General features: G+C 42.6%; 1 protein-coding gene across 1 annotated transcript in view; it reads right to left on the bottom strand.

The window, feature by feature from the left end:
* Positions 1 to 2673: 2673 nt before the first annotated feature.
* Astn1 (astrotactin 1) overlaps positions 2674 to 25530 on the bottom strand; it is a 308349-nt gene continuing 285492 nt past the window's right edge. The window contains exons 18-23 of the mRNA XM_048357089.1: positions 25340 to 25473; positions 21385 to 21536; positions 19863 to 19998; positions 14373 to 14473; positions 8078 to 8261; positions 2674 to 4148 (exon numbers count right to left, since the gene is read on the bottom strand). Coding sequence (XP_048213046.1) covers positions 3911 to 4148; positions 8078 to 8261; positions 14373 to 14473; positions 19863 to 19998; positions 21385 to 21536; positions 25340 to 25473 — 945 coding nt within the window. The 3' untranslated portion in view covers positions 2674 to 3910. The remainder of the gene's footprint in view (positions 4149 to 8077; positions 8262 to 14372; positions 14474 to 19862; positions 19999 to 21384; positions 21537 to 25339; positions 25474 to 25530) is intronic.

Below are 25530 nucleotides of genomic sequence, written 5' to 3'. Positions count from 1 at the left end.
TCAAAGAATTTAAAGGAAATCATGTCTTGGTGGCAGCCAAGTTAACCTCTAAAGTTACATTGTACAGAAAGAAATTAAATGTTTTGGCTAGCCACCATACATTATACCCAGCCTATCCAAAGCACTTCCACAGAATTCAAGACAAGAATGTGTTTGGGAGAGCTTTTTGCAACATTTTTCTTACATGCCCAAAGCTTCAATTCTAGAAAGTCTCAGAGTATTACCTTCATTTTAGTACTTCTTACCTTGTTATTATTAGGTTCAGTTTCTAGCTTTGCCCACAAAATTCCATCCTCTGACAAAGAACAAATTGTATTCTCCTTATCAAACATGGTGTCTGGAATGCAGCAAGGATGCAATAAATTACTTCTTTGGCTAATTGTTGGCAAAGGTGATAAAGAGTAGATGAAACTCACTACTCTATAACAGTAAGTCTATGGATTAGCAAAGAATAATTAACTTTCTTGTAGTTAGGATGACTATATGACCTCTATATTTTGAACACAAGGTGTAAAAATTAAAACCTTAACAATTCCCCAGAAGATCTCATGTCTCTGATTCTAAACAAACACAAAGTAACAGCCACACACCAGATGCTGACTAACCGCTTTATTACTTAGTTGATTACTTCATTTTTAATAATTGTACAATAACTCTCTTTTAAACAACACTGTTTACTTGAGGATGGTCACATTAGATTCTTCCTTCTACAGTAGCAAAGTGTTTTCTTTCACACTTATATTTTTAATAGAACATTTGAATATCAAGAAGTGCAGCTAACTCAAAACAATGAGGGGACCAAACTCCATGGAAAATGATTGCACACTCAGTTGAAGGTCTACTGCTATTACAGTGGTTTGTGTACATTCAAGAGGAAATGATAGAGCTCTCAAAGGGACACCAGAGCTGGAGGTGTGTTTGTAGATGGAAATAATTCCATCAAGACCTTTTGGCAGCTTGGAAATTTGAGGTTTAATACTGGCTCAGTGCCATTGCCTGTTCTACCCAGGGTGATTTCTCCAGGACAGCATTGAGAAACATAGGCAGTATGTGATCCATTGTACTCTTCCAGGGAAAACGTCCTATAGTTACTGTACACTATCCATCCCAAGTCTCATTCATATGGGCCTTTCTTGAAAGTAAATAGGGCAGAGTCATATGAGTTGTGTGTATAGTCCTATGGGTGTGTATGCACAAATGCACACACACACACACACACACACACACACGCAAGTGCAGTAAAGAAGGAGAATACAAGAGAACACTGAAGGAGGAAGAGAACCATGGAGAAAGGAAGAAGGCCACAAAAAAAATCAAGAAAAGAAACAAAGATAAGAGGAAGTAAAAAGGAGGCAGGAATACTTGGGGTAGTAGGTAAGAGAGATAGAAAAAGAGAAGAAGATAGGCCTGAAGTAAAAACAGAATGGAGGTGACAGACATGTGACTCTGTAACACTCTTTCCCCTCTCTACCTGTCCCATCAGCTCCCATCTCATCATCACTGGGGCAGGAAGGCATTGGCAGTTTCCCCATCCTGCTCAAAGTCAAGGTGTTCATGTAGACTTGAATAGAAGGAAAGTAAGCTGTAGCAGCAAAGAGATACAGGGCCTGCTGCATTAACACCGATTATCCTTTTCTCTAGCAGGAGGTGAAAACCTTGAACTTTGAGGCACTTTAAGGCCCTGCACTGACTACTAGTGAGATAGCCAAGTTTTCTGCTATCCTTACTCTAGAAGTAGGAGAAACTCTGAGGCAGGTACATTAGAAAGTATGAAATAAAACTTCTGATCTTTCCTTGGAAAGAACCCAAGAGGAGTGAGACCAAGGAATACAGTAGGCTTATCACAGACTTCATTCCCCTCAACCCTGGGAAAGATTATGCACTGCACAGCTGCTAATACTAAAAGGACCTTGGCTCAGAAGGCTAAAGGTGCATGGTGGCTTCTCCCACTTCTGTGCAGAGCATGGTGCTGGAGGAAGATGGAGCTCTTTGTGCAGGTCCCTAGGGAGTTAAAAACTTGATCAGCCATATGCTGTTTACTCTCAGACTGATTAAAAACCCAAGCTCTGAAGGAGCCTGGGCACACCCCATAAAATCAGGCATATAGTGCATGAGAGATCTGGGCCAAGGTGAATAACTGCTTTATTTTCCTCATCATCTAGAGGTAGATAAAAATAGTACTTTCCTCCAGGGCGGGGGGTGTTGTGAAAATTCAATTGTAGTGCTTACAGTTGTGCTTGGCACCCAGAAAGCACTCAATATATGTCATCTGTAGTTATTCCTACTTAGACAAAAATCAACAAGACTTGATGAAGTGCCTTATAGATTCTTCATCTCCTTCATGCCTCTCTCATGTGTTTCCACATGAGGAGTTCCAGTCTAAGGCGGCAGGGTGGCTCCAAGTGGCAGCTAAGGCCATCTACTGGTCAACATGGCCCTGTGAGGCTTCTGAAAGGCTGTGTTTCTTGTTAGTCATGCCACCATGCAATGCTTTGGCAGTGGACAAAAGTGGCATCCCAGCCCTTAACTGTGGTCAGTGGTATCGTCTATTCAGAAACTCTACTGCATTCAGTGGCTAGAGGAAGGTGCTGTATATGATTACATTAATGGTCATCAGAGAAATGACTGGCGAAACAAGCAAATTTAGCAACGGTGATAGACATAAGCGTGTGTGTGTGTGTATGTGTGTGTGTTAGTACCTGGGCTTGAACTTGGGGCCTTGAGCTTTCCCTTGGCTGGTACCTTACTGTTTGAAACCTTCCTCTACTTGCCACTTTTTGCTGATTAGTTGAAGATAGGAGTCTCTCAAATTTGTCTGCCCAGGCTGGCATCAAACCTGGGTCTTCAGATTTCAGTCTCCTGAGTAGCTAGGGTTACAAGTGTGAACCACAAGTGCCCAGCTTAGAAGTACTTTTGAGATTGGTAATAGCTTTAGTTCACTAAAACACTGACAGGAAGCATCTGCCCTCCTTGACTTGACCAGATCTCAACAAAGCCCCTTCTGTCCAGAGTAAAGATTCAGGGCTAAATAGAATCAAAGTCCTTGATATAGATGGCTGGCCTGGTTCATCCCAAAGAGACATGAAAATTTGTTCTAAACAATCATCATCACTGGTTCTCTAGAACATGGGCTGCCATCTAGTTCCTCTGGTAGACTTCTCTGGAGGTGCATTTGACTGGCAGTGTCTTGTTGCCTCTAGAAGATCATGCAGTCCAGAGGAGAGGGCAGAGATCTATCCCAGGGGGACTTAATTCCAGGCCTGCCTTAAAATAGTGCAGGACTAAAAACCCAGAGAACACACTGGGCAGATAACGGAAGCTAAGTTCACCTGTGAGGTGGGCAGATAGATAGCAATAAGAAGGCCTGGGAGGAAAACCATGAGGCATAGACAGGGAGCAATGTTCACCTTGCTTTTCTCTGTGAACTTAGCTCAGGCTTCCAGAGTGAGATGTCTCCTAATGAACACCTGAGGTGGGGCAAGAGGCAGGTGCCGTGTCTTGGCTTCACCACTGTCCCCACATACACTGGACTTGGGAATTTACTAAGCACACCACAGGTGCCTCAAGCTGTAGACCTTTCATGGAGAGCATAATGGAACTCTTGCACATCTTGATGAACCTCTTGGGGAAAAAATGAATGAAACAAATTAATAGCAAAATGAGTCCCAAAAGTAATCCTCTAAGGAAAAATGGCACTGCATGAAACTGGTGAGTTCACTGATCATGCAGAAGGAGAATAGCATATGGAAGAAGTTCTTCTGGGAGAAAAATCATGTTTTCTCCCTGGTTTAGATGGTGCCTGTGGAGCTTTGAATGTTCCATTAAAAATGTTAAAAATCCACAAATCACCCCAGATGTCCCCCTCTTTACTTCTGCTTGATTTTGGCAGCTACCGCCTAGCCTCCTGGTGCTAGATCTCTTTGCTGTCCCCGTAGTCATTGTAGGGGACACTCAGGGTCTGCTCCTCACATGTCTTCCTGAGGTCCCGGCTGAGCTCTGACCAGTCAAGTCCGTAGGGCTTAATTTCACTGTAGCGGCAGCCCATGTACTTGAGAGCGCTGCGCCTCAAGCTTATCTTGGGTTCCTGAAGGAGTCCATTGCACCAGTTGCTGAGATCCCCAAGCTGAGAAAGGATGAGGCCAGCTTTCCTATGGATCAAGCATGGAAGAAAGTTACATGAGGAAGAAGAGGAGACAAAAGGTCATGGTTAGAGTGAGACTAGGCAGAGCCTGGGCTGTGTTTGCTGGCTTTTCTATCTTTCACGGTTAGAACAGTGGATTTTCCATAAACATCTGTCCAGTGAATGAATGTAGGAATGAATAATATAGTTGTACAAAGTGGGGCAAGCACCAAAAAGAAATAGATATAAATTATAGTAAAGACAAAAATAAAGAAGAGAGAATCAATAACTCGTCTTTTAGTGGGAACATGTGCCTTTTGCAATCATATAACTGGCAGTCTTAATAGACAAATCAAATCAACTTTCTTTAAAACTAGGAATTTATCATCATGAAACGGCATGTAATGTGCTTGGCTGAGTATTTCTCCTATCAAGGCTGTACCAGGATTGAGCCAATCTACTGTACTGAAGATGAAACCAAATGTGGCTAGTTGTGCCTGTATTGAGGTAATTATAGCATAAAAGGGGTAGCTCAAATAGATACAGGAATATTCCCTGGGCAAAGCACACTCTTGGTTGCACATGTCAACTAATTAACCTCCAGGTAAGCTCATGGCCCATTCCTCATCTTCCTCAGAAAGCAGCCATTGCTATTAAGCCTCGATTGAAAGAATGGGGAAGGAGAGAATGAGATCATACCTGGATCACTGCAGATCCTGCAAGAGAAAGGAGAGAGGGGCAGTGCCTAAAGTTTGTGTACATTGCAAATTAATATTTCGTCAAGGTCAAGAGCAGTGACGACAGCCTCAAGCATGTGGCTAAGGAAATTTGATTACCATGAGAACTTCATTGGTGGTACCTAGTTGTGGTACCACAGATTAAAGCTATCTGAAAGACAGTTCTCAGGACTATCTAGCTTTGATGCTGAGCATTTAAGATGAACAAAGGAGAAGAATCCCTTCACTTACTGTGTAGTTTTGGTTTGTTTTTAATAGCACTTGGGTTTGAAACTTAGGATCTTACACTCACTTGGCTTGCTTGGTTAGATGGTACTCTACCACTTCAGCCATGCCTTCAGCCCTGGCTGTTGTTGGTTATTTTTGAGATGGAGTCTCATGGACTTTTCTGTGCGGGTTTGGCCTTAAACTGTGATCTTCTGGATCTCAGTCTCCTGAGTTGCTGGGATTACAGGCATGAGCCTAGCTCTCTCCACTCCACTTATAAGAAATGCTCAAAGAACAATAACTACATTTGTTTCATTCCTCTCCTTTGGTTCTGGTAGTGAGAGTGTCAACAAGGAGTGTCAACAAAGGGGATGTCAGAGCATTCCTATGAGGGCATGTGAGAGGATGGTGGGAATAATTTTAGAGGAAAGGCAAATTCAAGCCTAAGAGTGATGTAACAATATTGGAGACAAAGTCATATTTCCTTCATCGTCAGTAGTGAATCAGAGGAAATCAAACAAACACTCTGCCTGCCGACTAAATAGCATCTCAGGCAGATGATCTGTACTTTCCTTATCAGCTGCTGTAGTTTGGCCAGGCTTATTTTCCAAGAGTCATCACCAACAAGGCTGTTGATGGCTCTTCCTCTTAATTCACCCTGCTGTATGCCATTTGTTGCTGACATTCTTGGGACGTGAAGGAAGGGGAAGCAAAGAGTGAGGGTACTCTCTCACCATCTTCAAAAAAGGGACCATGTGTTTCCAACCTTTTTGAAATAGGGCATTGAATTAGCCTGACAGTTTTTATTGCTGTTTTCATTGCTCAGTTTTTGTTCTGAACATAAGAATTAGTTTGGGCCTACCCTTGACCATCCCAGAGTCTTGCAGCCTTCTTTCTCAGAACCACTGATGTTGTTTTCAAAACACTTGCAACCTCAAGTCAATCTAGGAAGCTCCAGAAGCATCAGTATAATTGGGTTTAATGAACTAAGGGAATCCTGTCTGCTGGCACAGGAAGTCAGGACTCATGGATCCATTTTTATTCATTCTCACAACAAACTCCAAAGTGGATGGATGTTGCTCAAGGCAGTGGACTTTTCCTTTCCTGTGGTTCTCTCTTAAATTCACGACAAAAGAGCAAGCCTTTATTTTCCATGGGCTAATGAAACATTGCAATGTTTTCTACTATGTCTCTGTGAAAGACCAGTATCACACATAAAACTACCCTAGCTGCAGACTTTGGTGGAGAGGAGTGTACAATGAGCCGCAGACTCTTCTTAGTGCCATCCGCATTTCTTCCCCTGCTCACGTGCCTCATTAACCAATTTCCTTATTTCTTGAGTTACAAAAGAGAAATCTTAAAGGACTCCAAATGCCTTCAGAAATCAAGATGAACTATGCAATGCTAGTACTGTTCAAATTGTGTTATTTTGGCTCCCTGAAAAAGAACTGGATGGGTACATATAATAAAGGTCAGAAGAAATGAGAAAAGAGAGGAAAGGAGCCAAGTGGGCAGCAGAGAGAAGGGGAGGACATGTCGGGAGAGGAGGTAGATGGGGAAAGATACTTGGTGTGGGTTTGGAACAGAGATAGGGAATGGAATGGAAAAGAGATTTCTTCATAGGTATCTACTTTTTAACCAGGGTTTGTTTCTCACCAAAACCAAGAAAAAAAATTAAATGTCCCTTTTATAGTTCCCTAGGGTCCATAGCAGTGGCTTTGCTTGCCCAAGAACAATCATCCGTTGTAAACATCAGGAAATAATTTATGGAATGTAGCAAGATCCTGCCTGACATTTTGCATATAATTGTTTTATTTCAAAATGAGTACCCTAAAATTTACTCCAAAAGTAAAATAAAAAGGGGGAAGGGAATGTCTTGAATAGCAAGCAGTCTTCTAGGAAGGTATATATAATTGTAGGTCATAATAGGCTCACTGAAGCTGAGTGCCTGGAGAGGTAGATGGATACATGATGCTTTGTTTAATTATGTTGTCTAGAGAGCAAGGATTCTTCAAGAGTGGTCTATAGAACTGACTTTTCTAAGTCTACCTTCTCACTGGCCCTTCCTACCTCTTTGTTCGATTTCCTTCCTTCCTTCTTTTCTTCCTTCCTTCTTTCCTTCCTTCCTTCCTTCCTTCCTTCCTTCCTTCCTTCCTTCCTTCCTTCCTTCCTTCCTTCTTCTTTCCTTCCTTCCTCTCTTTTGTTTCTCTTTTTCTCTCTCTTCTCTGTTTTTAAATAGCCTTTGTTCTACTTTTACTTTTTCTTCATTAATTCTTAAGTAATTTGGGGATGCATAGGTACCAGTTTTCCATGGAACACTTCTCTTCATTCTATCTATGAAACTCCAGAATATTCAGGGAAGTCTCTTTGTTTCAAGGTACAATTTACAGTCATGGTGAATCAAAAGACTGGTGGTGTCACTACAAATTTTTCCCATTTCCTGATTTCCATAAACTCGAACTGGTTTGATCATCCACAAAATTAAGATTGTTTAATGTTATAAAATTGCAGCTTTGAAACCAGGGGAAATTAGTGTGCCGTATACCATCTTAACTTAGGCCAAATTGGATGACAAAGAGGGTCTTCAGCAACTTACATGTCGTCCTTACAATTTAATGCAAAGTACACATCTACATAATACAAATAACATACACAAAGTTCCTGTGCAATAAATATTTCTGGATAAACTCTAATAAAATCCCTAATTTTCTTTTACAAGGCACAGACTTTGATCCCTCCGGTTTCACCTTTAGGAAATCAGTGCCCACATCATAATGGATGTAAAGCAGATAGGAAGCAAAGGTTTCCTCAGGAAATGCATTTACAACTCAATTGCTTAATAAATATCTTCTCCTAAAGAATTATGCACATCCTGAGCTGTCTAAACAGAGGACTTATTTCTTCAAGCACCCAAGACTACTTATGAAATCTCTGTAACTCTGGGAAACAGTATTACAAAGCAGAAGGTATGAGATTTCAGAGTTCAGTAGAGACAATGCCATTTATTGATTACCTTGGGCCTAATTCATCTTCACACCTCCAAGTGAATTCTCCAAAGCTCTCATAATGCTGGTTATAGTGGTAGAGGACTCGATGTAAGGTGGGGGAACCCAGATCCAGAAGGGTGTTATAGGCAGTCTGTTGCTCCTTCCCACTGGTATAACCATTGAAGAGATTGTAGATTTTGTCTGCTATTTCTGAAGAGGGAATAAAGGAAAACCTAATCATGCATCCTTGAACCATGGTTTTGACAAATACATTCATTGTTAGGTAATTTCAAGGTTGGTCAAATATTATAAAGTGTACTTACACAAACCCAGATGGCAGAGCCTACTAAACACCCAGGACACATAGGGTCCATATGTCATAGTCTATTGTTCCAAGAGCCATTCTGAACAGACCTACTATTAAATATGAAACATGAGAAGTGGCACAATAAAGAAACATGACAATCACCAGATGCAGGAGGCTGCTACACGAGTACTATTTTACAAATGCATATGCATATATATGTAGGATATCTTTCCTGTGCCTCCACAACTCTACTCTGGGATTTTTGTCTCAGGGAGAGGAAAGTGATAAGATTGAATAAGGATAAGGGAAGGTAGTAGACAGAAACCAGGTGATATCTAGAAATACTCAACTTTAGTTTTACAAAATAGGAAAAATCAACGGAAACATATGGTGCTGACAAAAAAAAATGGGAGGGAAAGAGGAGGCCTCTCCTTCGTGGAACAACAGCAAAAGAGAGAAGGCAAGCCTCAGAATGATCCATAGGGACACACCAGCCAGGAACCTACAAAAATAAAACTCAAGATGGAAGATTGATATACCACTCATCCAACAGATGCAATGAGGAAAGCCCCTTTAACTCTCTAGCTTGCTTACTGGTGCAGTGTGAGCAAAGTCACTGAAGAAAGAAGAGCAATAGTCAAATCCTTTTGGCTGGGAAGAGCAGTAGGCTGCTCATTTTTTGTTGTTGTTGTTGATTTTAATACCAAAGACTTCGCCCCTCCATTGCCTAAGTATTAGATTCTCTAGGAATCAGTATGCACCCAGAAAACTATGTGTAACTTAGTCTCAAGTTCAACAAAATTTTCTTGGATGGGAACCATGAGATGGAGCCCAGCTACAGAGCCAAGGATTAAATACCAAAAACAATAGTGGCAGAACTAGGGGCGGGGTGTGTGTGGGGGGGAAATCTGGTGGTGGTGGTGGTGGTGGTGGTGGTGGTGGTGGTAATGGTGGTGGTGGCAGCAGCAGAGTTTCAACACACACTTTGAGTATTAGTAAGAGGAGAGGCACCAACTGTCTATAAACACTTGTGGGTGTGCTAAGACAGAGAATTGTGAATCTAGAGCACTCAGATCAATTAGAATCCCATGCCTTTCCCAGACAATGCAAATTTATCGGTCTTATCTGCTTTGTCTATTTCTGGAGGGCTAAAGAAATTGGTGGACAGCAGTAATTTCTCAAAACCCAATATACACAAACAGTCTTGAACCTAGGAGACACCCAACCTTGGGAGAGGGGAGGTAATCCTCAGGCTCAACTTGCAGGAGCAGCTTAGAGGTGACCCCTGGACTCTCTCTATCAGAACTTAAAGGTAAACACTGTCCTGAATTTATCATAGCAGGGAAGGCAGGTGTGGGCTTAGCCTATAAGCATTCTCCTCTTTGCAAACTTGTTACAAGTTCAGAAAGGAAAAATAAAATCAACCAACCAAATCAACCAAAAGGAAGCTCCCCCAGCTCAAAAGGAAGCTAAAAGTATATGGAGAGATCCACACAATTTTCTTTAGCAAGGAAGCAATACTGACTTGTGTTTGTTTGTTTATTATCTATTTATTCACACAGTTGTTACACTTGTTTTAGTTATTTCTTTTTTCTTTGACCATGTCGTCTTCTGTTGTATTCATTTGATCCTATTCTCTCTCAGTGTTATTCTACTTTTTCCTGTACCTCATCTCATATACTTTTTGTCTTTTTCCTACTTTCCTTTTTCTATTCATCTTTCCACTTTCCATCTCTGCATTTTATCAGTTCTTAATATCTCTAGATCTAATAATATTTAAAGTCTTACATCTTGTATCTATTCTATTTCCTTTATTTTCTAACAATATTGGAGTATAGTCATAGTTGACATTTATAATTGTTTTGTGCTTTACCCAAATATCTGATGCATTTTTGAACTGTGATTTTGTTACTTCTGCCTGCTTTCTCTGAATGAAAATTGGGAATGTGATCCCAATAGAAATCTCTCCACAAAAAAGACTAAGAAAACACAAACAAATAAATGCAAACATACATCCCAACAAATGCACAAATGGCAACACAAAAACAGAAGACACGTGCAGAACTGAGTGAATAACTCCCTAGTAAGTGAATTAAGAATACTGAAATTGCTACAATACTGGAAAGATAATTTAAAAGTACACTTTCTTAAATGATCAATGACCTCAACAGATGATCTCTACACATCTCTAGACCTCTGGCCTAGCCTAAAACAACATCCTTTATCTTTTGATTGTCAGTAGCCTTTGGTGTTCAGCATAGACAGACCCCTTCATCAGATCTGTCCTCATCACAGCAGTCAGAGCAACTTGTAAAGCATTCAGTCTGATCATGCCCACTTTTATTTTCCAGGGCTTCCTTTCACAATCTCAAGGATAGTTCTGTGTCCTACTGACAGCCAGGCCCTGTCAACTCTGACAGATCTCAGATACCTCTCCTCCTTCTCTTCCTCCTACTTATTCCCCTCCATTCTCTTGTTTAAATTTGAACCAACTATAACAAGTGTCCTTTATTTATTTTTCTAAATACCCCATGAATTTCTGTCTTGCTGCCTTCTGAAATGGTTTTCCCCAGGATACCTGTGTGGCTACTTCATCTTCTCCCCAAACCAAAATTCTACTCCCCTGCACTTCCTTTAGCATATCCTGCTTTTTTATCTCTAATATATATACACATACACCATCTTTGAAATATTAAATACTGTATTATTTTGATGTTACTTTTTCTCACCCCTGCCAAAACATGACCTTTAAGGACATTGTTCCTGATACCTAGGAGAGATATTAGTAAGCATTGGATATTTATTGGAGGAATTAACAAATTCATGAAATCTGACCTTAAATGCCTGAATACAGATTCGAATCTAATTAGTTTCACTTCTTTAGCATCTGATGCTAAGTATAAATCAATGGCTATGGAAGGATCAAATAAAGAAATCTGATGAAGCTGGGGAGTAATGGGTGAGTACTACCCTTTTCTCAGTGAAATTGACTTGAAGACCCTCTGAGGCCATGCCCTAACCTTTAGGTTAGACAATGAGGCTGATCTTATTACTGGCATAAACTTGCTCCTGATGAGGAATTCTTTCAGTAAAACCCTGCTAGAAACTACATACACACTGGCTTTAGTGTTATCACATGGTAAAATTATTCTTAGAAAGTATTTAACGTAGGATAAACGTTCACTTGAGGGATATTGTCTGGCTTTTGCCTGGGTAATTAGAGACTGCCAACATAGTCTAGGTCAATTAAAAGGTAATTCCCATTTGTTATTAGATTTAAGATTAGGCCCAAGTGAATTGTATTTATAATCACCATCTGGATTTGAAGGATTCAAAGCATATGGTTTTCTTGGTAGACCTGTGAGAACTGTATGAATACGTAAGGATACCCTCAATTAGTCTAACTCATTAATCTCCAGATTGGCTCTGTGTAGGGCTCCTTCCTGGCTGATGGATAACAAGACCTGGGAGTATTGTTTCATTCTCTCAGCAATAAATTGACTCTTGTACTGCTGGAATTTTTATAAACTGTCCTTTGCCAGGAAGTAAAAGCAGGTAGAACACATCTTGATAACACTTGGACTAGTGCTGACTCAAAGGAGTCCTACAGAGAAAATAGAGCTGTGATCTGTTGCAGGCAGATGTCCCTACTTGAGGCACTCTTCATGCTGCAGCTGCTTTCTACTCATCCATACCACAGGTAGCTTCTTGCTGTACCCTTTTCGCCTGCTAATCACCTTCTTGATGCTCCAACATCCCACTGTGTCTTCAGCCAACAACTTCAAGGCATTTACTGCAACTTGCAAAGACATCTCATCATCTACTCCTCTCTGGCTTGGAATAAATCCACAGATGAGGTGCTGTGGTGTCCTCCAGACATCCTCTCACGTGGGGGTATATGACCCCACACTCTGTCATCATTAAAGAGCTTCCCAGATGCTCAAGCTCATACCCTGTAAGCCAACAGTATTCCCTGCAGGAAGAGACACTTCTATCTTACAGACAGAGATAACTGTAACCCCCACCTCCCCCCAGTGGATGGATAGCCATGACAGGGAATTTTTTTTTATAACTTTTTAAAGGCACAGCTTTTGGGGACAAAGAAAGGATTTTAAATATTTTATATAATAATCTATTACCTAATTATTGGTAATGTTGGAGACAAAATGGGAGTTGGGGTTCAAATAGTTAACCTGAGTGCAGGTTCTATTAGATATTTTGTGATGTTAGTCACTTTCTTAATTTACTCTCTTAATTTTACTTTTACATTTTAAGTGGGGACAATATTTTATTTAAGTATTTGGGAAAATTATTTATTCAGTTCCTAATAGAGAATGGACTCTATGCTTATTTATTAATGACAATGATTCCTAACACTTACTATTTACCATATACAAGGCATTGTGTTTGACTTTGCTACTATAAGTTAATTATCCCTTTAATATGCACTAGTCCCTTATTAATGAGGTTAGTATTTCCTTTATTCTCCATTTCACAGATAAGCAAACTGATGCATGGATAACTTATTCAATACCAAGGAGTTGCATAGTGGAGTAGGACTTTGAACGTGGGCTGTTGAATGGTGAGATTAAAGTCTTCTGTGGTTGTTTTCTAGATTCTAGGAACATAGCAATGGAGAAAAGGAGACTGGGGACATGTCTTTATGGGGCTGATTTTTTTAGTGAGGTAAAGAGAGACAAAGCACGTTTTTATATTAAAAAATGGAGATGAATGCTCACATGGAAAGAAACAAGGTAGCATGAGAAGTCCTAACAGTAAGCTCCTATCCCTCTGTCCAGAGACAGGAACAAATACTTGATGTGAGATCTGCAGGCTGAGCGGAGTTCATCAATTGGCAGCAGTAAGGGTAGCAAGCATTTCAGGTAATGGAATCGACACATGCAAAGGCTCCACAGGAGGATCAAGAAGGGCAGTGAGGGGACTAAGTAAGGCAGTAAGATTGGAACACAGAGATTGGCCAAGGAGTGGGGAGTAGACAAGAGAAGTGAACAAGAGGATCCCACATAGGTTCTAATATGTGTCCTAAATATTTATGTCATAAGAGGAATGGCAACCCACTGAAGATTTTTAAGAAGGAGCTTGGTATGATCAGACATCTCTGTTAAAAGCAATAGGTGGTGTTCAAGTAGGCCTGGGTCAGTCATCTACCATGGGTCATTTGTGTGCCATCCTTGCCACAGATATTCTTCCCACAGATATTCTGGGACTATGTCCCTCCTGGCTAATTTGATACAGAGTCAGAAACCACTTGTAAGGTAATTGAAAGGGATCAGAAACCCAGCTCAGGAATCTATGTCCCTTACCAAACTGCACAGATGTCCAATACCAGTTAGGATCTCTATTAACATGCAAATACTTGAAAGGTTCTACCCAAAAGATCTCAGTAGTTGACCAGATCACTTTAATTAGTGCTGGAGCTCTGACAAAGTGGTGACCAGGAAGGAAGAATTCTGCCTCTGGAGGAGATGTCAAGGGCAGCCAGGAAGTGTCATGAGTGCAATGGAGGATGACTAAAGACCAACTTCCTAATCTGGGCCCAATCCCAGTGACGAGGGAGAGTTCTCTACTGAAGAACTTGCCCAGAATAACTCCAAAATATAGAGTTAAAGATTTCAATGCATCTTTGCTAGAAAGGAAGTGGGATACAGCCGTTAATTCCAAATCTTTATCCTTGTATGTGTTCACTCACAATGACCTTTCAGATGTTCAAAATCTACAAAGAGACGGTGGGCTTTAGAGTTTCATGAAGGCAGAGCTGTCAGGTACTGCAGCAGTGGTTGCAGATAGTAATGAGAGCTTCCAGACCAGAAGGCAGATGCTCAAGAGCCCATCTATCAAGTCTAGGCATCTCTCCTCGACCTTGAAATCTGTCCTCTTCCCATTAAATGCCAGGTCCTATGCTGCTTGCATCTGTTGGTTTCTCGCTTTTCATGGCAAGGATTGGTACCTAGGGCATGTCTTTTGCAGACTCTGCTAAGCTCCATATCTTTTACCTTGAGCTTTGACATCATCCACGACAGGACATGGCGTCTTCACGATCACATCACTGGGCCTGGAGCGTCGTCCTGTGTTGTCCACTCCCCATAAGGTGAACCTGGCAGGGACATGAAGGGGCAAGGTTAGCAGGGAAGGTGACTGGAGGCTGGGGCTCTGCAGCTTGGCTGGAGGACCTGGTTTGCCTGGATGGGAGATTAAGTCCCTGACTGGTTTCATCATCCTGGGACACACCTACTGCTATCACTTTGGTCAGAAAGCACATATTCTACTGCCTCTCACTACTCCTTGTGGTACTGGAGTTGTCATTTACTCTCTTAGGTGTGTTCACTGGCAGACATCATAGTGTAAGATACTCAGAAGTAAAAAGTGAGAGCAGAAAGTCCTTTCAGCTAGTCTACGGTTGGATGCCTGAAGCTAACTCTCTCTATTCCCCTGAACTGATGCAGCCCAGGGAACCTGGAGTTGGCTAATCTTGACCATTAGCACAGGGATAGAAGGGAATCCTCCAGAGATGAAAATAGCTATCAAAGGCCGAACACAAAATTTCCAATTTAGGTGATGGTGCTGGGTAGGTCAGAAAAGGAGAGACTCCAGGACCTCTAATGCTGAGGGCAGTGAAGCCTAACCATGAAAACCAATGGTGGCATCTCTACAGGGCCTCAGATAACTAACCAATTAGTCTAAAAGGAATTATTAACAATGCTTTCCTGGCACTTTTCTTGTCAAATATAGATATGTGTTTTTGTTCTTCTTAGCAAAGTTACAGGGAGAAAGAGAAAACAAACAAATACCCAAGATGGAGTGGCCCAGGTAAATGTCAACTGGACCTGAAACAGGTAAAGAGGTGAACTAGAAGGAATATTGCCTGTGTGCCCCTAAAGACACCTTGTGTCCCTCGCTATATTCCCCAAATCCTCAAAGTAGCATTGTGGGGACTCACACAGGCTGTATCTTATCAAGAGTCCGTGGGATCTACATTATGACCTGCCCAGATCTAGAAGGTACAACCCAAATCACACCTACTAGGCTCCCGAAGGAAGCCCTTTGATGCTGACCAGACCCTGCTCAGCTCCCTTCCTATCTGCATCAGAAATGAAGGGGTGCAGTTTACTCTGCTGGCTGCTTTTACCCGGTGCTCCATGCCTAAGTTTTGATCAACAGTCTTGCCTAGTAATAAATCAACTACCCCCAATATGGGGATACTGCCACCCTTCACTCCTACCATTCTTGTCCCTTTGCTACCCACCCTACAGAGCTTCCCAGGACTAGCATGGGGCTGTTTAATCCCTAGTGCTACCTTGCTTGCTGTTTCCTCTCATTTGCCCCATGTTCCTCATCAGTTACTTGACCTTGTTTGTAGAATCATGGCTGAGGCCCCGAACCCCTAAAGCTAGTACATTTGATCAGACCTCACAATCTGGTCTTAGGGAAGATACCAGTTCTCTCCTTTGTACACTTGTTCCAGACCGCTTTTAGCTAAGCTTCTCAAGGATGCTCTCAAACACACCCTAGGGCAGACTGCACACTGTGCTTCTGGATCTGGGCTTCTCATGAGAAGAAAGGTTCTCATGCACTCCACACAGGACAGGAAGCCAGGAAACCCCAGGATTTTAGTATGGAACAAACCTTGGTGGAACTGTCCTTGGGCCCAAGGAGCCCCTTGCTCTCACTAGAGATCCTGGTTAGGGACCTTGTATGTGGGAAGTTGATCTCCTGTCCAGAGGTAGATGGCTTGGTCTCCATCACAGACCCTAACTTTACCCATTTCTAGAAGCTGCACTCAACAGAGCCAGGGATGCAAAGCCCTACTTGTTCCCAAGCTGATGATTGAGGAAGGGCATGGCCAAAGCTGGGGCACTAGACTGACCCTGGGTGCTCTTGATTCTTTTCAGCAGCTGTCCTGGTGCACTGAGTAGTACTCAGAACCCTTGCCTCCTTGCTTCCATGGCATCCGGCCTACCCTGTGTCCCATCATCTTGTACGTCCGGTCTTGCTTTGTCTTTACTTGATGGCTGACAGGGCTTTGAGCAAGGCCTTGGAAGTCCAAAGGCCACTGACCACTGAGAGGTTGTATGAGGCCACCTGCTAGGACAATAAAAACACCTATCCTGGGCTGTGGAAGCTCACTAATTCATACAGCTTTCCTGAACTAGGGTGAGACATGTCCTGAGACTCAGGTACCAAGCTGACAGCCAGAGGGGCCCTTTCAAGTCCCCAACTCCCTCCCAGCTTGCCCACTCCTCCGGCTGCACCATATCGGATCCTGAACTACACAAAGATGCTTATGCTCACATCAATTCTCACATTTCTCTAAAGCATAATTAGTGTGAGAAAAGTTCAGTTCCTAAGCTCTCATTTATTTTGATAGCCTATTTTATTTCTTAACACTTATCAGTTATTAGCAAAGGCAATGCCTCCTACAACCTTCAAAGCAGAGATACAACTTGACCTTAAGAGTCACTCTTCAGCCATTTCTGCTCCCCCTGCTGCAGGGCCCCAGAGAGAGCAGCCAGTTTATTTTCCTATGAAGGGCCAGGAGCCCTTGACAGGTTTTCATGAGGAAGCACCGTGCACAGTCAGTCAGTTCCGAAAGGCTTTGTCTGCTCATCGCCAGCATTATCCGTCCCACCACTGCACACTCAGATGACAGGAAGAAGGTTAAGCGGGAATTACTGGACAGAAGAGATAAGCCCTGTTCCCAATCCAGAGGGCTCAGGAGGGAGCTTATTTACTGCTCTGTCCAAAGTTTCTGGGCTCCTTCCCCAGACACCCGGCTGCAATGGCTCAGTGCATAGTTAGCAACGTGGTGATGACACGGATTGGGGGCATGTGTGCATGGGAACAGACACAGACGACCTGTGGCTCCAGGGCTGGGTCTTAAAGGCCTGGAACTTAATGTGCATGAGAATCGCAAACCTCCCTGTCAAGGGCTGACTGGGTTGCCTGCTGCTTTTCTGTTTTTCCTACTCTAGGCCTGGTGTTTGCTATCGGGGGGTCCCTAAGATTCAGCCACCTGTTTTCTGAATTGTCTGCCTGCTGTCTCCTGCCCAGATAGGCACCATGTCTCTCATGGGCAGGTGCTATGCTAATGGTACAGGGAACTGGAAGGCTGGTAGGCTACCTCCATTCTCTAACAAAAATGAAGATGTAGAATCAGAAATACTTTAAGATTTCAGTGGGTGGGTTCTTAATTCTATGGAAGCCACAGGCCCGTCTCAAATGGACTAGTGGACAAAATGAAACTATTAAACAAAGAGGACAAAAGAAGTGGGCTGAAATGCAACCCCATGATTCCCCAGCAAGGAGGAAGCATCATGCTTGGAGGCGGGGTAAAAAGTCATGCTCCCAGAGCCTCACAGTACCGAGAGTAGTCAGGGAGAAATATACATAGAAAAAACACTAACCCTGACTCAGCTTCTAACCCATGGTCTACACTCTTTGATACAACCCGCTGTGTGAATCTGGGAAGTTACTCAGCTCTGTTAAACCTCCATATCTTTAACTCTGAAATGGGGATAGCAAATACAACCCCACAAGATTGGAAGAGAACCTGGACACACTCACTATGCAGTGTATACACACACACACACACACACACACACACAGATCTCATTGTTTATGATGGCTGCTGCCACCTTCCCATTTTGTGGATAAGAGAATTCCCTTGAAGCAAGTTTAAGGACCATACTTGTTAGACACAAAACCAAGCTTGGGACCCACGTGTTCTGGACTCTTAATCTTAGGCTCTTTTCCTGTACCATGAACTAAAGTGCAGGCTTCCCTGACTGGATCCTTCAGAGAGCAATTCCACTCTTCTCCTCACACATCTTCCTCTACCTGCGATCTGCAGCGCCACCTAGTGGAATTTTCCTGTTCCTTCCTTGGTAGCAGGTACCTTCAGCTCCTTTGATAATCAACCTTGATAGAAAGCATGTGCTTTAGGAAGTACAGGAGAAGAACACTGGAAGACTACCAAGGATGGTGGGAGTGGGAGAAGTTATTGGCCTCAAGGTTTCTTTTGATTCGGAAAAATAAAAGCCAAATCAGGCCAGCACCCAGAGGTTCCTAGAATGAGTGATGGCTGACCCTCCTCAATGACAAACTGTGCCAAAATCTTGCTCACAGAGTTTCAAAATTCCTAATTAACCCTTGTGACTTAGTGACAGAAATGAATGCACAATCCCTATTTCCAAATGATAAGTCTCACTGGGTGCAAGAGGCTATGCATCAGGTTAATGGTTGGTGCTCCCAAATTCTTTTTCCTTTCACTTACTCCCCTCCCTGGAAGACACACATTGGATGTGAATCATGATGTCGTCAGTCAAGGAGTACACAGACATTCTTTGGTCTTAGTGTTGACGTTTGAATCTTTACTTCCTTCATGAGCCTTCTAAGATGCCACTTATGTGTCTGTATTTTCCTTTTCATCTTAGGTGGCCCTTGCTTTCCTCGCCCTATTCCTATATTTGTATGGCTAAAGCTGGAGCCTGTAAATTCATCATAATCACTACCACTCAACTAGTGCTTTTCATCCTTGAACACTTTGTGGAAATGGAAATGACTTACTATGGAAACCTTGACTCTTTCCCTGCTACCTCATCTGTAAACTGTTAAATGTTTTTCATACTGATGGGGTCAAAGGGTCCCAGAACTGCATCACTCTGAATTCTGCCTTAGTTCCCCGCCCCTCTGCCCAATTTTTCCATCATAACTTAGATTCTGTCACTCCTCTTTGTTATCTATTATGTCTACTTCATAGATGCTTTACAATTGTCCTCAGAACACAGGGAGGGATGAGGAGGTGTTCACAGAGAGAATGGGATGTTCCAACTACCATGATATAATTCATTGTATTTTCTGTCAAGAAAAAATGTACCTAGTTCTAAACTCTATAAATTATTTCATCGTCATGGAAGCTAGTTTTCTAAAGCACAGGTCTTGGTAATACCCCTTCTTCAGAAAGAATGAATGGCCTCCACTGATATACAGCCTTCGTTCTATGCTGCAATCTGGTTTTCTTCCATTCTTCTTAACTCATCATTTGTTTCAGGTCTAGTTCATTACCAGCTACTTCCCTTCATGTGTCTTCTCTGTTCCCTAGCTCTTTCTGAGCCTGCCTGTGTCTTTTTCCAACAGTAGCCTAGCTATGGATATCTATGCAGCCCAGAAGAGGGCACCATTCCAGCTAGACTGGATTGCTTCCTTATTTTCTCTTCATGTCCTTATTTTCTATCTAACACTTCTTCCATTCTTCCCAATGTTAAAAGTAGTAGTTTCCCTCTATTTGGCAAACTCTTTGAGGGATAGGATTATTATCTTTCTAGGTCCTACCCATTCTACTGGGTATTCAAGAAGGTTCTCTCTAATGCTGATTGGGATAGGACTCCAGAGACTTACCAGATCTCTCAAGTAACTAAAGAAGCAAACAAGACCCGAGGGACAGCTTTGGGGCTTACTAGGTCATTAGGGAGGTGTGTGTCACTCACATGTAAATGGTGTCTGGTTCCAGGCATCGAATGATGAGAGAGATGGTGGTGAGCTGCTTGTCTGGTACCTGTGATGGCATGGCACAGGGGGCCTTTGCTCCAGAGATGATGTCGTCCACAAAGCTCAGCACCGTTTCTGCCCAGGGAGGAAGGAACACAAGAAACGGTGATGGTCAAGCAATGAGCAACTCAATAAGAATTTATGACAATCACATGCATCTCAATTGTTTTTAATTTCTAGTATAGAAGGAGGACGTAGAGAGGATGAGCCTTTATAACTTGTTTTATTCTGGTGCCAGTTCTATGGCTTGGACTTCAACTCAGGGCCTCTCTCTCTCTCTCTCTCTCTCTCTCTCTCTCTCTCTCACACACACACACACACACACACACACACACCTATCTTTTTTGCTTAAGTTTGACATTTTACCACTTGAGTAACACCTCCACTTTCAGCTTTTTTTTTTCCTGGTTAACTGAAGGTAAGAATCTCAGGGACTTTCCTGTCTAGACTGGCTTTGAATCATGATCCTCAGATCTCAACCTCCTGAGTAGCTTTGTTTCCAGGTTTCAGCCACCAGCACCCAGCACGACTGATACTTAGCTAACTCTCCAATTGACAGCCATTTGTCCAGAATTCATTTAGAAATAAGTAAGACAAGACATGCAAACCACATCTGTGAATCATTAAATGTTCTTAGCATGGCCAGAGAATAGCTACTCTAGTCAGTGACCACAACCATCCCTATACACAATCGCTGTGCAAACCAGGAGAGGGGCCTCCGTGGCAGCTGTGTGCAACTCTCCTTTCTGGGAGGAAGTGCATGTGCCTCCCAGTCCCCATGACAGGTTCACCCAGGCCCTCTACTGCAAATGACCTTGCATTGCATCCTCCTGTTGGGGATGGCTTGTTGGGGGTACGCCTCAGGGATTGTTATGCCTCAGGGATTGTTGATATTGACCTCTCTCCATGTGTAGCCAGTGAGATAATAAGATAATAAGGCATAGAATATTGTTCCAGGGGTGTTTCCACCCCTCTCAGACTTCCCTCTTCTAGCTGGACCTGACAAAAGTAGGGTTTGCTTTAGGAGAGACGTGGAACAAGCAGAACTGTTTGTACATGCTTTTGCCTGAAGGGGATTCTTAGCAAAGGAATTTTTTTTCTGTAATCATGGCAGTTGTTAGCAGAGCATTGTTTTCTAATTGTGGGCTGGGATAACTAGTGTACTGTATTATTGTTTCTTTGTGAGTATGCCTAGAGGCAATGACATGGACACCTCTTTTCATAAACAAAAAGAAAAGCAAAATCAAAACAAGACTGTCAGATGTTCACCCTGCACAAACTCCTAAATGGATAAGATGGCTGCTGTCTGGAAGAGAAGTTGTTTGCGTCTTCTCTTTTGCTCTGTCTGCTGTGCCCTGAGAGAATGGGGATCTAAAGCAAAGCTAGGTGGCGAGGCACGTTTCCTTCCTTTGTTTTTACTGCTTTGGATCAAGACTAGCCCTTGGTTAGGGGTATGCCCACCTGTCTCCACTTTGGAGTGGTCCATCCTGTCGGTGACTTTCTCTTGCCGGATGAGGTAATCCACAATCTGCACCCCAATAGGAGGCTCAGAGTGCTCCCATTCCAGGACCACGAGGGTGCTGCTGGGCTCATATACCGTGGAGAGTCTTAGCCTGAGGGACACAGGAAGAAGCATGAAACTAGGGCTCCATTGGGACCTGCAGGGGTCACTGGCCTCCTTGTCAGTTATTACATTGTAGATTTTTCCTAGTGGATTACTAAAATAATTCCTCCGATACATTGTAGATTTTTCCTAATGGATTACTAAAATAATTCCTCCGAGACCCTAGCTCTTTCTTATATAGTAAGTTTCCTGCCCTCCCATGATCGCATGTGACCTACACATCTAAGGGCTTATTACAGTTTGTTTGTAAATCAATAAATAAGTCGGCAAGCAAAGCCTAATGAATGTATGCTATGTTACATGGATAAAGGGGAAAGCCTCTTGGGTTAATCGTTTTTCTTTCTTTTTTTTTTTTTTTCTTTTCCAGTCATGGGGCTTTAACTCAGGGCCTGGGCACTGTCCCCGAGCTTTACTGCTCAGTGAAGGCTAGCATTCTACCACATTGAACCATAGCTTCACTTCCAGTTTTCTGGTGATTAATTGAAGATAAGAGTCTCAGACTTTCCTGCCCAGGTGGGTTTGAGCAGAGATCCTCAGATCTCAATCCTTCTGAGTAGCTAGGGTGACAGGCATGAGACACTAGCACCCAGCATCTTTTTTTTTAAATGGATTTTAAACCATTTCTGGATTTTCACTTAAGAAATATTCAGAGAATGTGTGTGCAGTGTCCATAGCAAGGTCCATTGGTCGTAGTGTCCAAGAGAATCCTGTGTTATGAGGACAGTGAGTTACGTTTCATAATGACCAGGATCTGCCCTGCCTGCCCCCACTTTCCCTTTTGCTGGGGATACAATGGCTCTTCCCCAGGCCCTCTGCAGGCTGGGCCTTGGAAGAGGCTTCATTTGGAAGGAATGTGCAGTGGGGATTTTACTGGGCAGGAGGTTGGCCACGTGTCCAGTTCTTCTTGGGGTGATGTTCTGTGCCTGCTGCTCGGTTTCTGGTTTTGTTTTTGCCTTCCTCTTGGGTTTCTATGAATATTTGGGTTTCTGATTTCAATCCCTATTTGTTTTCCCCCAGTTCAGAGTCTTCTCATTCTTTACAAGTTGTCCATTTGGAGCACGGTTTTGCTTTGCCACCTCATACTTCTTTGTGCCCTGTAGAGACGAAGTAATCATTACTGACAGCTACTGGTGCAGTTTATCCTAATTGTCAAACTGGTTTCAGCTTTCCGCCTTGGTCTGAGTTGTGGGGTGTAGCTCTCAGATTTCTCTCTTGATTCCAATTCCCCATTTCTCCCCTCGAGCACTGGATTTGGAGTCTTTTCCCAACTCCTGCGCATTCAAGCCTGCCTCTCTTGTCAGCACACCCACCATTCTCTTCCATCCTTGATATCTCTACTTAATAAGTGTCTGTAATGCAAAACCCTCCTACCCTCTACCCAAAGGTGCTTCCCATTGGTCCTCAGAATCACAAAGAACAATTGTTTGGCTGGATCACACCAACCCACCAGCAGTGTTAAATTTCAATTCAGCAAATATGAATTAAGTAGCTCTTAATTGTAAGGATGTTCTAGATGCTAGGACTGTAGTAATCCACAAGCCTATCCTACGTTCTTTCTCTTATGCAGCTTGGTGAGTAATAGAAATATGCAACTGCACATATGATAAGAACTTCAATGAAAAATCATGGGATGCTGTGGGAGCAAAAGGAAGGAGTTCAATCAAGGGAAAAATAATAGAAAACATATGCTCTTCTGCCTGTGGCTACCATGAAGAAGCACTGGTTCGCATATGACATTAGGATGGCATAGACCCAGAACAGTGTGGATATTGACAAAGTCATTAATTAGAGTCATATGTAGACTGATATTTTGAAGTAAGAAAAAAATAAAATTGGGAAGTGTTAACAAGAAATTAAGCCTTCTGAGAACTCACATTCTGTGAAACTATAGACTTAAGGCAGCCTCTATTGGGAAATAGAAGTGTGTAGAATAGTCACACATGGACTTGTGTAAAATTAGAACCTCCTTCTGTTTCCAACTACTAATTAAAGTAGAAGCAACTCAGGCCTGTTGCTGAGGGAGTTGATCAAAGTTGACAAGATAAGTGAAGTCCTTAATAAGTATTTCCTGTTTGTGAAACTTTAACCCAACTTGATCATAAGCTATGACATTTAGAACATTCAGGCTTAAAGATGGAAATCATCTCTAAAATGTTGTGACTACATAACACTCAACTCTTCATCTAGGAAAAGGACACTTTCTTACTGGGGAGTCAGTTTAATAGCAGTTGTCAGACTAGTGGATTTTTTTTTACTAAATGAAAGGACTTTTACTAATGATGAATGTCATTCATTTTTACTCCAAAGATTCAAGTTATGGTTTTAAAGAGCAAGAAGCAATACAGTTGACATAGCTAAAATCACATACATAGAGAAAGAAGACACGGTACAAGAGTAGACACTGACATGCAATGATGCTGTACTGTGTTTTCTCTCTTCATTTTCTTCTTGTTCAGTCCTGGCTCTTTGCTTTCCAGCCACATCTTCATGAAGCAGGCTAGAGGGCAGTCATCCCTTGTCAGTTCCCCCTGATCATCTTTCTCTGCTTATTCAGCCCCCCAGTGTTGGCAGGTCTTGCTACTTGCTTTGGGCTTTCTTTGGCTTCCTTATCCCTGGGGTCATGAGCCCCCAGCTTATCCTACCAGCCCTCTTTTATGAACGCAATAATTTGCTGGCCTAATTCCCAAAACAGATGCCATAGGAGAGGCAAAGCTGGGTTCCTGCCCCAAACCCTGGCCTCATCTTGGTCTGTTCTGTTTAATCTTCTCTTGACATGAAAATGAAACAACAGATTGGACACCTTTGTAGCACTTTACCTTCTCAACTCCTCAGATGCAGATATCCTCTGTCAGTCTCCACAGTTCATACTTGATTCTGTAGCATCCTTGCCCATGGCTGTGATTCTGACTCCCACTTCTTTGGGGTGGACAGAAATCTTCTGATCCCTACATTATTTTTTCGTGGACTTTCATCTTTCTCTCTGCTCATTGACCATTATCTACAGAGCTATTGTATGACACTTACCAGGCACATCCAAATGGGCTGTCCTCCTCAAATGCACATCCTATGATGCTTCCTTTCTCAGTGTGACCTATTCCTCTTCCAAGCTGCCCAGGTCACAAGCCATGAGTCCATTTTTAGCATCTTCTTCTTCCTTATCCCCATGGTCTATCAGCTGGAACAACCTTTTGGTTCTATTTTATATCATTTCTCAGTCTTATTCTACTCACGTTATAAGGACTGACAACCTGACCTGCTAATCTTGTTTCTAGCTATAGCAACATAGAAAAAGAACCACCCAATCAATTTGAATCCATTTCCTTTTCTGTTAAACATAGAGAGGAATGACAGTACCTATCAGCTCTACACAATGTCTGGCATCCAGGAAGTATTTGAAAAGCAGTAGTGTTTGGGGTTCTGTTAAGTTCTCACTAAGTATTTCTAACTTCCACCATTGCAATTACACTGCTATTCCATTACCTTTCTCTTACTCTTCTTTTCCTCCTTTAAAAAGAAATTAAATTGATGCCCTCCCCCACACTCACCGTGGCCCAAATCCAGAGTGAGCCAATCACTTTCCTTCACATTTTCTTCAAATATCGATAATGTTTGCCACACTATTGCTTTGATTCTAACCATATGTATGCCTCTCTCCCCATAGATTAACAGTGCCCCAAAGGCAGGTATTGTGCCATGCTCTTCTTTCTGACCTAGTCTTGAAAGTAGTAGACACTCAATCATGTTTTCCAGGGTGGGTGTGAGTCAGACATGCATGAGGAAAAGGGAGCATACACAGGCTGTGGGAGAGGTGCACAGGTGGGGAGTCCATCCGCTCCGAAGGCAGTGGAGTCACAGCGACACCAGTCCTCAATGACGTCTCCAGTCCCCGAGCACCACAGAGAGCTCATGGTAGCCTCTTGTAAGAGCTGCAAAAGAGAGCAATGGGTGAGTGTCAGGAATCCAAGTCTGGCTCCTCCCTTGGT

This window comes from Perognathus longimembris, chromosome 11 (assembly GCF_023159225.1).
Source record: "Perognathus longimembris pacificus isolate PPM17 chromosome 11, ASM2315922v1, whole genome shotgun sequence".
Taxonomy (NCBI): domain Eukaryota; kingdom Metazoa; phylum Chordata; class Mammalia; order Rodentia; family Heteromyidae; genus Perognathus; species Perognathus longimembris.
Note: the sequence above shows the minus strand (reverse complement) of the source record. Positions and strands in the feature narration are given on the sequence as shown.